Here is a 13,060-nt window from a genome sequence, read left to right as displayed (position 1 = left end):
TAATTGTTTCAAATTATTTTTGTTACTATTTTAGGGCAACATGAACATCATCAACATTTCAGCTCGACATAAAAATAGAAGAAACCAAGAAGAAGACCATATCAAAGAAGCTAAATTTAAAGAAAACGAAAACACCTCAAAAAGATGAAAATGACAGTTGGTATTGCAAAATATGTCAAGAAGACGTAAAAGAAAACATGATTAAATGCAGTAATTGTGAAGTATGGGTACATGAGCTATGTGCAGGAACAACTAAAAAAACAAAATGTTATTATTGCGATGACTGTCAGGATTTGGCAAAGACCATCCGCTGTATTAATAAGAATTAATCTAGGTACATTAAGATTAAGAAAAAGAGGAGAAGATTAATAAGATTGTGATTTTTAAGACTGTAAACCAATGATAGGATCTCAAAGTACGATTTAAGAATATACTAGTACGATTTAAGATCAATGGTCTTAAATCGTACTTTTATTAAGTTTTTGAAAATTGTTTATTTCTCAGAAGTTTACAAGATTTATGTTATTTTTTGTTGAAATACTAATAGAACATTAGTGAAATTATAATTACATAATATAAATAACTGTGTATCATTGTTCATTTCCAAAATTTTTAAGGTTCTCCTTAAGTGGTACGAATTGGGCAAGTTTACCCTACGGTAGGTAACAACATTTATTTAGGCACGTAATTGTAATTCACAAAATATATTCCTGTTAACCTATTTTTTGTATAACTTGTTGAGGCTTTTAATAATATTACCGTTTCGTTTAGCTAGATGACAACCTATTACTGTAATGGACAGCCAGTTATTATGTAATTATGTAAATCGAGTTATGCCATTATACTTTCTTTTATTATGTATACGTATTTATAGTCTGTCTGTCCTGACAGTCTACTGTGAAAATAAGGCTTTGAGTATAGACAAACAGGTTATTAACATTGATTACTCATCCTAAGAAAAAAACTTTTATGATTCGATGAATAGGCAGTAGAAAAAACTAAGCAAAAACAAGTAAGTGCGCATGCGTTGATCTTTTCAAGGATGTCGATGCTTGACGTGTAGGTTGGATCTCTTGTACACACATTGTTACTTGTACATAGCTACTTGTTGTCAGTAGGCTGTAGAATATGTAGGTAGTAATTTTATTTTTCTTTTTCTTTCTAAGATTACTTAGACACCACTGACAAACGGTGAACATCGTGAGGCAACCTGAACTTATAATTTCTAATTATAAGTTTGTAATTTAATCTCCAACCCGCGTTGAGCAAGCGTGGTGATTAATTTTCAAACCTTCTCCGTGCAAGCCGAAGCCTTTGAACAGCAGTGACCACGTTTAAGCTGTTGATATGATGTGATGAGAAATTTTAATTATACATTTTTTTAATCCTTTAGAAGACGACAGACTGAGTTTGATGCCAATGTAATCTCACTATGCTATTGTGAACTACGTATGATTGAATTGAATGAATTGAGTTAGTCTTTTTTATATAGAAGGGTTCAGCTTGGCAAGAATGGTACAGATTTGTTGCTATAAATATTATGTTAAGCGAAAGTAATGCTAAAAAGGACATCGGGCGTTTTTTACCCGATTTTTTAAAAGTCGCGAACATAAACCAAAACATTTTTAAATGAAAGTGTTTGCAATCATATTTAATATTGTGTAGTTATTTTGATTCACAATAATGGGAAAATGGAAATAATTAGTAAAATGAAAATGATATTTTAAGTTGACTATTTTTCCTAATTACTAAACGACCGCTCAGTAAGTTAAAATATCACTCCGTGGTATTTTTGTAAACCCAATCAGACTAAATCCGTCAAGTTGATGTGCATGTTTCGTTCTCACTCTCGCCCATAGTCCTAAAACTGGTATACATATGTTGCGCTCGCGCAGGTAGCTAGCTTATCTTACTACATCGCAGTCCTTCGTCATCATCATCGCAGTCCTTCGCCAAAAGTTAAGAGAAAAATATGTTGTTTTAATTATTTTTGATTCCCTTTTTCCTCTTCAATTATTGCCCAAAAACATTTATAAATATTTTTTAAATGTCCAATTTCTCCTTATTGCCACGACCCACAGATATGGGAACTATACCATTGTGAACTAGATTTAATTGCCTATCCACCGTACCTAATTTTATTTTTGTTCGCCGTAGGTAAGTGTCCCATACAAAAATGCCCGATGTTCTTTAGAATTTAGATATTAATTCTATCTAACGTTATAATTTTCTAGCATGACCATGAAGATAATGTTTGGAAACAAAAACAGGTAAGTCTTTAGATAAGGTCACAGAATATTAGGTAATATATAATAATTATCATAACTTGTGGTTATCGTAAGTTTTTGTTCACACGTGATTATTGATGGATTTTTTTGTATAATTATAATAAATCATTCAAATATACCTAGACAAAATAATGTATTTTAATAAATCACACCAATTCACGATTGACTAATTAAGTTTATTTTTATTATAATTATGTATATTTCATTTTAAAATAACGCAATATCCAACCTATCAATAAGAATGATCAGTATTTAATACATATTTATTCCTCTCTTCGGAAGCTACAAGAAATACCATTTCTTAATATTTTTCATTCATATCTAGATCTCTTAAGCTTGAAACGTCATCCGCACATTCATTCTCATTCCTTACCATACACATGTATACTATGTCAGTATGTACATCCTATCTTGATAAGGGAAACGTTTGAACGACGTCATATCCGGAGCACGCACACCATTACCCTTAAATTCTTTGTGTAGTAATGAGCCATGAGACAGAACGCATCAATGGTTGGCGAAAGGGAAAACGTACTTGAACTAGAGGGCGTAGCGCATCGATAGCGGAAAGTGGGTCACGGTCCGGCATCGCGTGGTGCCGGGACTCCCGGCAACTCCGGGCGGAGCTCTAGCGAAGTTACCAGAAACGGGACCCGGGTAGCGTTAGAGGAGCACCGAGCTAGAGCGTGTCGGAGCATACTTAGCGTACCACGGGCTTGTGATCACGTTTTACGATTACGTTTCATTATTGGAGTTTATTCGGGGTCGTTGTTATCATGTTCCTATTTTAAAATGTGTCATAGATTTTTTTTTAAGTTGGTTGTTTGTTTTCTCTCTTTTCTGTATGAGGGTGTTCTTTAAATATTGGTAAACAAGTGATTGGGTAAATGATGCATACTTACATAATTAACGTAAAGCTTTTTAGTCCCCAAAGGGGTAGGCAGAATTGAGAGTAAATTATCAATATAACACCCATTTTTCATCAGTTATGTTATAGGTTTCATGTTATGATAAAAAATGAATTTTCATATTTTATTTCGTTTGTAGTACGTATCCCTATCGTATTTCATTTTGTACCCCGTGGGAACTATTTATCTGGTGTCATACAAAACGGGTCCTTTTGTGAAAAATTTTTCAGTACAAAGATTCATTGTGATCCACGGCACGTGAGAAAGTTACACGATGTCCAATGTCCATTATGACCCAGTTTCAGCAACTGGCTCGTTACACGGCCATAAATATTGTATTCATGTAATTACTGAACTTTTATTGTACACTGTATTTCAATCATAATATGCTTTTCAATGTGCTTTTCATTTTAAATTCGAATAATTTTGCCTTCGTACTGAATGATCTTAATTTTTCAGTGAGTATTTCTTCAATATTCAGAAGAGGTATAAATTAATATCTAACTAAGTAGGTATAGTTAACTAACTAATTCTATTTTATCTTGTAGTATGACAAAGGCACGAACTCGAGTCTGTGGAAAACAAACTATTTCAATATAAAAAAAAATAATATTAACGAATTTCTGAAAGTAAATCCAGTACTAAATATTTATAGGTAATAAGATTAAATTAATTTTAAAAGATCGAAAAAAGCTATAATCCCTTTTATATATGTATTTCAGTGGTTGCATTAGAACGCATATGGTATTGGCACACATCACTTGCATTGAATGCCAGTAAATTAGGACTGTGGGTGACATTCAACTAATATTTTACAAACAGCTGGCTCCTGATTTGTATCTATTAATTATTATTATCTATCTTCTTTACTAGGAAATGTTATATATATATCATGTCAGATACGTCACGGTATATATTACTTTAGATATTATATTAGGTAAAATACATTAGAAGTTTGCTTTGTAAGTTAAGTTTTCATTTTGGGGCAATTTTTTTGCAATTGTATATTAGCAGCTAAGGTTTCATTTCGAGACTATTCGGATATTCTTTGCAGATTTCTAAATTATCCGCAAGAAGCAATAGTTTAATTTGCAGTTACAGTTATCAACAGCGTATAAGTGGCCACTGCTTACCAAAGGGCTCTTCTCGACGACCTATATTGAAGCTGTTTTTAATAGATACACATCTATTAAAAACAGCTTCAATATACATTTATGTATCTATTTCCTATAATATTACTCATATCATCAATCGCACATCGAATGTGGAGATCAACGGCTTGCTAACTGATTTATACTGGTTTGAGTAAGATAAAGCCCACTCTCCTATGTATAAGTTATACATCTACTAGCTTCTGCTGGTGACTTCACCCACGTGGGAGAAAGAATAGCCTATGTGTTATTCCAGACTATAATCTACCCCTGCTCCAAACCTCATCCCGATCCCTTCAGCTTTTTTGACGTGATTGACTAACAAACATACTTAGAAACTTTCGCATTAGATACCTAAAATATTAGCAGGATAGTAAGATTAGTAATTGTAATTCTTGAACAGCATTGTAATCTTATTATGTTGAGATTTTACGAGTATTAGATCACTAGTGTGATTCATACGGCGTTAATTTATTCGTTTTGTTCAGACGCGTTAGTTTCGGTGGCAAAGAATGTGTAATTACGCGTAAGTAGCTAAAATGGATTGTCCGTGTTCGTCGGCTCGTTACTCAAAATATCGATTAAAATGGGAAGACTGTCTTGTCTTTTGTACTGTCATTTGAAATTATTGTATTCATTTGAAAGGAAATTCTATAAAGTAACTGGGTTTTATCATTATTTTATTTTTATACTTACTAATTTGTAGTATAAATGCGAAAGTTTGTGGGTGAGTGTGTTACTAAATCATTTCGAAACGGCTGAATTGATGTTTATAATAGGCATAGATTATGGTCTGGAATAATACATAGGTTATTATTAGGCAGGCGAAGCAGCGGGCAGAAGCTAGTAGTTTATACACATAAAACATTATCTACGAGTTCAGAAGAGGGGGCAAACTTATAAAACTAATTAATATTGGTTATCATTACAAAGTCGCTTTCCATTGTCTATCCCTAAGTATGCCTATTTATGGAGGTTTTAATTAACCACCCCTAAAGTATTTCTTAACTAAAAGTTACTTAGCGTGACGCGACTCCTCAGGTCAGGTGACACTTAGAGATTGGTGAAAACCATATTCTCGTCATTTATCTTAGCTTAGGGGTTACTTAAAATTGAGAGGAAAACGGGCAGAGTTTTAAATCTACGCAACGGATTTTGCTTCTTGGAAAGACCAAGTGATTCAAGAGGAAGGTCCGAATTGAACGCGTAAGCCAAGGGCAAAATAATGATTCTGATATCATAACTGAGTTTTTTATTCTATACTTTGTTCGGATAAGTGCTACCTACAAACATTTCAACGTAAATAAAAATATTTTTTTTATCTAACTAAGTAACTATCGGATAATAATTGAATAGTCATATAAATGAATTAGATTTTTATAGATTTGTAGGTAATAATAGACTCTAACGACAAAATAAAACCAAGTTTTATTTTTAAATAGTCCTGTTTTAAATGTTAATAGAATTCATATTTCGAATTTTTCTAACAAACATGTTACTAGATTTAAAAAGTGTGTTACTACTTGCAAAATAGGTTTTATATTTTCCTTATTTAATCTACATTAGTTTTTAAACAACTATAGCTAAATCTGTAATATTTAACGGCATGTATATACTTAGGTAATGTTTTTTATTCTTGTGACTGTATCATTGGTATTAATTTACTAGATCCGTTTGAAAATATTTAGACATAGGTTTTTGTTTAACCTCCACAGGTTTTTGTAGAACAACAAATTAAGAAAAGCAAAAAATCTCATTTGAGAAGGTACCGAACAAAGTAGGTAAAAAAGTATCATCACGCCTTTTATCCCCGAAGGGGTAGGTAGTAGTGCACCTTATGACACGTAATGATACTGTACAATATACACCCCTTTTCACCATTTGTGTAATTTGTGTTATAAGTCCCATGTAATAGGGGGTGAGCCTATTGCCATATACTGGGTACAATTCCAGTCTCCGTGCTACTACTGAGATAATTTCCGAAAAGCGTAAATATACAGAATATTTGATGATTCCTGTTCGTCGTGCCCCTTACCTTGCCCTTAGTAGGTAAATCATACCTTAGCACAGACGACCCTTTTATCTTTAAGAAGCGTTAACAGATTAGGGACTAGGGACCTTCTGGGTCCTTTGAAAGGGCCAGTAATCATTACCAAAGGTCCGTATCGATTGGTTAAACAAACATACCGTTTTTATACAGGTAAGTATAAGAAATTGGGTACAATCTCGTATATAAACTAAAAACAACCGTTTTTGTACTGGTCTACAAAGTCAAAGTATCTATTAGTGATATATCAGGTGCATTAGAGGTTGTATGGTATGCTGCTATGCATGAATAAATCGTGCTATGGTTTGCTTTGGAAAGCATACAAAATTGACATGATTTACAGTCTTCACTATCTATTGAAACGTTAGATTTTCTTCATCTGCTGCTTTACCTAGCTGCAATACCTATATTTAAAGTAATTCCTTTAGTTTTTTAGTAATTCGTAATAGATACTATTCGAAATCCATACATCGTACGATATTCTTATTCATTTTATTGGGAAAATGGTTAATTAGAATACTTTGTTCTCTGCTTCTGTATTATGATAAGTAATATATACATGTGAATATATAGATTCAAACGTTTGCTATTGTAAAAAGTGTAAGTAATACTATCTTCAGTTCAGTAATTATATGCAAAATGTTCAGCGTTATCATTTTTATTAGGATGCTTTTCCACCAGACATGTGCTACGCTACTTTACTGTGGATGTGTTTCGATTCCACGAATCGTATTCATTGGTACACATAACTTAGCACTGGTGAAAACGGGTTCAATTAAGATATGTTTTTTTTTATATGGAAAGATGCGTGCTATGGATGGTTTCCCTACTATTGGTACATCGAGCTGCGCATCTTCCTTGTGCAGCTACTGTGCGACGGCACATCTTCATAGCACATCTTACTCGCACCTACATAGCTTAGTATCAATGGAAACGTTCACATAATTTCACAACTTAGCTCTTACGTCCTCACAGGATAGATACATAGGATATCTCTGGTGCAAAAGATTCTTTATGATGCGACGCGATGGGTACCTGTACTGTAGCCACTTGTTTATTCAGACACCACAGCCAGTAGGTTGCAAGAGCTGTGACACAAGTGGTACCTAGTTTATAAGATTTCTAGAACTATGGTCTTGAAGACATCTATCCTAGCAAGGTAAGGATATTCATTTTGTAAGTATCATTTGACAATGAACTCTATACTCTTTAACTTAAGACTTAGTTATGAATTAAACTGATTAAACATAGTAAACGGACTCCCAATTAAATATTTACCTAGCAGTAAATATTAAACGACCAATATTGATACAAACTAGTAGATTATAGTACAAGGTTGGTTCTGTGACGTCATGGCATGACATTGGTGATCTATCCACGGGGGTGTGGGCCAACCAGACAGATTTGGGTTAATGTTCAGCATTATTTTTATATTGCCACTAAATGGGGTAGGATGCATGGTATTCCCACTACGTCCATGAACTAGGAATTTTATGATTGAACTGATCCTGGAAATTGATTTGCTAAAATGAGGTTTAGTTACGTTTGCGAATTAAACCTATACCTACATTATATAGTTATATTAATGATTATTTTAATCATGCGGGTAGGTAGGTATAAATAAATAATATAGATATTAAGGTTATACATACGTGGGGTCAATTTCATTAATATGAAAAACACTAAGATAGGACAGCATACTTTGTTTACCTGCATTATCAATCGTAGTTCAAAGTATTGCTTATTTTTAACGTTTTACCTACACTTAGTAAGAACGGTCCATGTCAATATACTCGCTTACGTTTAATTGATACGACGACAGGGGCTTCTAATCTTAATGATGAAAGCAATCGACGAGCCCTCATTAATGACATATTAATATGTTGTCAATCATCGGAGGCTGCCTCAATTAATTTACACTTTTTTTATCTAAGACAGGTGTCTGTGGGTGTATCACAGACAAGTTGCTTACTTCACAACACTAAGATTTACTGGCAGATAATCACACGAATGAATAATTACTACCACCTAGCAAACTTTAGTGAAATATTGAGAGGGATGGCGAGAACTAGGTAACCTCAGAGTGCAACCCTGACAACTGGTCGCAGGTTGGGAGACATGAAGGTGTACTTACCAGTATTCGTCCGGTGGTGGTCTGACCGGATATGAGTTCGCCGGCCCAGTCTTTCGCTTCGGTCATGAACGTGCCCTCGAACTCTTGTTTGCCCTGCCGCGCCGCCTTCTGCTCCTTCTGCTTGGGGTCGTTGGGTGCCAGCTCCGGCTCCTTGTGGCAGCAGACGAACGCGCACGCGCGCCATAACAGCACCACGAGCAACCCCGCAAGGAAGGTGAAAATCGACGACAGCAGAAAGCACCACCATTTTCGGACACTGAGGCAGTCATCATCTTCAGGATAAGTGTCGGTCGACGCTGTAGTCGCCTCTTCCTCGGACGAAGCCATTCCCCGAGGGCGCGAGGCATCCAGTCAGGCGCGCCATGCACGTGCAGCGATGCGCGCGCCCGCACGCCGTGCCCGCGCGCGACTGAGCGACGGCGCCCCGCCCCGCGCGGTCGATGTCGCGCGATCGATCCGCGCCGGCGCGTGCCGCACTGCACTACCGACCCCTCGGAACCATGACCATCCTTCCACCCCGTTCACCACCTTCTCGCCACCGATCCTCGACGCCAACTGATTCAGCCTCACTCTTCGTAGCGATCCATAAGCATCGCCGAAACCGATACGACAGCTTTTATGACTGCAGATGTTTCCGTAAAGATTTTTATTGATGCCATAACAAAACTGCTCTTACATGAGGTACGTCCGATCCCACGCGTCGCCGACACACGAGTACTTTTATTCCGCTTCTAACTGTATAACGTACCTAATTGAAACTGAATTTTGGCGATTTTAACAAAGGTCAATGTATTCAGGCTGTGTCCCGATAAGCGTAGTGCTACGCCGCCCTACTGCGTCAGCGGGCGCTACGAAACTCGTAGACGTCTACGGGCGCTACGATTGGTCGAGCGAAATGCGACCGAAGATGTGTTCGGTTTCGTTCCAAAAGTACCCATTTGTCTTTTCTTTGTTACACACGGTCTATGTTTTATGTACGTTTCCAGTTAATATAAATGAGGCAATTAGTAGATAATGGTAGTTTTTTGTAACAAAGATGTATTACACGTTACGTAAGAGAACCCAGTGAGAAAGTTTAATACTGTCACATATTTTAAATTAAATGTCGTGACACTGAACAGAACACTTACTGGATCGCGAAGGTATTTCCGTCGAATTATTTATCATGTTGTTTGGTTCCAAATATAGTTACCGAGACGACTGCTTACATAAATAATTCGATTTATTGTAGGCTGCTGTATCAGTCGGTGTCAAAACAGCAAGTGTTCTGATGTTTTTTTATTTAAAAATGTAGCTTTCAGTAAAATAAAAAAGTATATCACAACATAAGCCCCTACTGAGATACCTTTAAAAGTATGATCTTCAAAATAGTTTCTGTCTAGTTCCAGGCAAGGAGTGTTTAATTTGTAATTACTTACATTATCACAAGGCAAACCACCCACAGCTTGGCATACCGCCAAATAGGCAAAAACTTGATAACTAGTACAGGCTAGGATGCTCTGAATATTGTACAATGGCAAGTTGGGGCCACATTGCATATTAATGTTCGTTGCCAAATGGGTGGCATAAATATTGCATATGGATTGGTAGTACTCCATGGACAAAGAAATATTTGCCAAACGCGGGCTGCCCTGTAGTTCCGTGCTAGAATTAACACAGGTACTGCTGTGCACGTTGTGCTTGCTTATACATAATTTTATCTCATCAAGACGTACTAAGAAGTACTTCTTTTATATAACTTAAATAGTTTCTTATAAGATGTTTGTCTTATCCATGCGTGATAACTTCATTTCGTGTATGTGCCGTTATACAAATTGTCGTTAATCATAAAAAATCCTTTGATAACACCACTAGGTCACACATAGACGTGATTTTTTTTTGAGGGGGAAAATCATCCAATGGCTGCTCCTACCTTGAGTGGGAAAGAGGGAGTATCAGACTCTTACTGACTAAAAACCGTTTCTACTCCTGCTTCAAGCCGGAGCCCCGGTATCAGCACATTCCTTTTCATATATGGACGCTCAAGGGTATCATGTTTTTACAGGCTACTAACAACTTCTATATTAAAAATCTAACTTGTATCTATAAAAAAAATATCATTTTGAAACGAAATATATGTTTGTTTGTTAATCAAATATAATTAATTATGATTGAATTTTCAGTTTCAGTTTCAGCCAAAATCGTGAAACGAAAATATTTCGTGAATTATTCTTTAATGCATACGAAGCCAAATATGGATCTTCTGATTTATTCAGTTGCGGGATCCAAAACGGGTATTCATGTCCCAGGGAGTTCTTCGAAAAATATAATAACTTAGATACCTAACCCAGCTCAATTTGCAGCTCACGTGATGTGTCAAAGGAATACCCATTTAGGTAGTTTAATTTAAACGATTTGACATCAATGGATTCCAGCAGTTATACTGTTAACCGAGTCGGTAGAAATGATTGTTCAACCTTGTTATCTCATTGAAGAAACACGTACATTATGCATATACAGGCATTTCTTAACAAGTCTATCACTTGTTAAGAAGTACCTACGTCTTATTTTGGTAGTACCTATCTACTAGGGAAGTACACAGGATGAGTAAGATTCAAGTAGGTCCCAGGTCTAGGTAGGCATTATAATATTTCTAATCTGGGCACTAAGTGTAGGAGAGGCATGCTTCGGCACGAATAAGCCGACTCGACCGGGGTGATACCACGTCCACGACCTTACAGGAAACCGATGTGAAACAATGCTTGTGTGGTGTTCCGGGTTCCGCTTGCTTACCATCAGGTGACCCGTCTGTTCGTTTACCGGCTTATATCATAAAAACAACCTATGCATAAGTACTTATGTTATGTAAGTTACAGACTCACTGTACCTCACTACTACCTACTCAATAGAGGTTAGCTACGTTTAAGAACATACTCCTTGCTTAGTTGGCTAAGTATAATGCACCTGCTTACTGGGTCTTATGTTTGTGACGGTAACAGGTTGCTGGCTCTATTCCAACTTCCACCATAGATCTGAGATAAACATATTATTATTTCGTCTGCAGTTGAATTTTTCTAAGAGCCCCTGTAGGTAATTTAATAGCTTGAATGTTTGTTACATATTAGTGGAATGTTGCTATTTGTTTTTTTGTATGTAGAGTTCATAGTGGTAGAGTTCATACAAGATCTGTCTCAGGTTTGACAAATGAATGAATTCGTCGTATCATCACGCCTTTTTTTCCTGAAGGAGTAAGCAGAAGTGCACATTACGGCGCATAAGTCCCATGTAGTAGGGGGTGAGCCTATTGCCATATACTGGGCACAATTCCAGACTCCGTGCCGATAAAAGCCCAGTAATACTTTGCCCGAACCGATGAATTAAGAATTCAAAATCTGATGAATGTGATCGATCTGGAATCTAATTGACAAAAACCCCATGCACCTAATGTCACCTAAAAAATCGATCGAATTAACCGAAGATTTTGGACTTAGATCGGTTACTAATTTCGGCGATAAAATAATGCCATAACTAGTGAAAAATTGGCGTATTTCTAAATTTTACTCCTTTGAAATTAAAATACCATTAACTTTTTGTATACAATGTGATAGGGGTGAGACTTCTAACCCGTTAAGGCTGAGTACTACATCTAATTTTATCGACCAAAGTCGGGGTTCGAAGGGGTCGAATCCCCTCCCCCTAAAAATTATGGTTATTTTAATATTTTTTTTACTTTTTTTGATATCAAAGGTTGTATGCGTCGTAGAAACAAAAAAAAACGACAAACGGTAGCTAATAACCTTGGCTAACTAATTCATTACTTTTTTCATATGTTTGATAATGTTTTGGTGAGAAAAAAATCATTTGTTAAGGACGCGTTCTCAAATCTGACGTAAATAAGCTATTTTTCAGTACATATTACGACCAAAAGAAACTTAACTGAACATAACTAACAATTACAATAGATAGATCACTTCTTTATCTCCAAAATATTGATTTGTAATGTGAAAAAAGTTATATTTTATTATTGCAAACACGATTTTTCTTTACCTCTTCACACAAAATTGACAAAAAAGGGTTGACTTTAGGAACATTTTACTGCTACTACACGCATAATTCTGAATCTCAAAAAAATATCCCGGGGAAGCAGACATAATCAAAAATTATATTATGTGAAAAAATTACGAAAATATTTCAAATTGTCTCGGAAATAAATAAAAGTTCCCGTTTAATTTTTTCTCCTATTTTGCTGTCAGACATCAACTTTAAAGCGTAGCAATAAGGGTTATTTTATTTGTTTACTATTTAGATTTATTGGATAGAAAATGTCAAATGAAATTTCAGTCTGCGCTCGAGCGCTGTCGTGGGTGGACGCTGCGTCGCCTGTTACAAAAAATGGCCTTGAAAAAGATCGCTGTACGAGTACAAAATATTTGATATTATACTTCACAAACCAATCTTGATATTTTTACCGACTTCACAAAAAGGAGGAGGTACTATGTTCGGCTGTTTGTATGTTTTTTTACACATTCTGTACGAGCAACACTTTACTGAAT

The 13,060-nt window shown here is 35.8% G+C and overlaps 1 protein-coding gene across 39 annotated transcripts in view; it reads right to left on the bottom strand.

Moving 5' to 3' along the window:
* LOC118281563 (calcium-activated potassium channel slowpoke) overlaps nt 1-9,229 on the bottom strand; it is a 64,384-nt gene extending 55,155 nt beyond the window's left edge. For 6 of the 39 annotated variants that reach the window (XM_050706532.1, XM_050706496.1, XM_050706506.1 and 3 more), the window contains exon 1: nt 8,529-9,218. In XM_050706532.1, the coding sequence (XP_050562489.1) occupies nt 8,529-8,855 (327 nt within the window). In that variant the 5' untranslated portion in view covers nt 8,856-9,218. Of the gene's footprint in view, nt 1-8,528 lie in introns of all 39 variants that reach the window. The other 33 variants (XM_050706536.1, XM_050706520.1, XM_050706529.1 and 30 more) reach the window with 15 other exon arrangements.
* Between the last annotated feature and the right edge of the window lie 3,831 nt (nt 9,230-13,060).

Source organism: Spodoptera frugiperda, chromosome 29 (genome assembly GCF_023101765.2).
Source record: "Spodoptera frugiperda isolate SF20-4 chromosome 29, AGI-APGP_CSIRO_Sfru_2.0, whole genome shotgun sequence".
In the NCBI taxonomy this organism is placed as follows: domain Eukaryota; kingdom Metazoa; phylum Arthropoda; class Insecta; order Lepidoptera; family Noctuidae; genus Spodoptera; species Spodoptera frugiperda.
The sequence above is the reverse complement of the archived record's forward strand: the minus strand, read 5'-3'. Positions and strand labels throughout refer to the sequence as shown.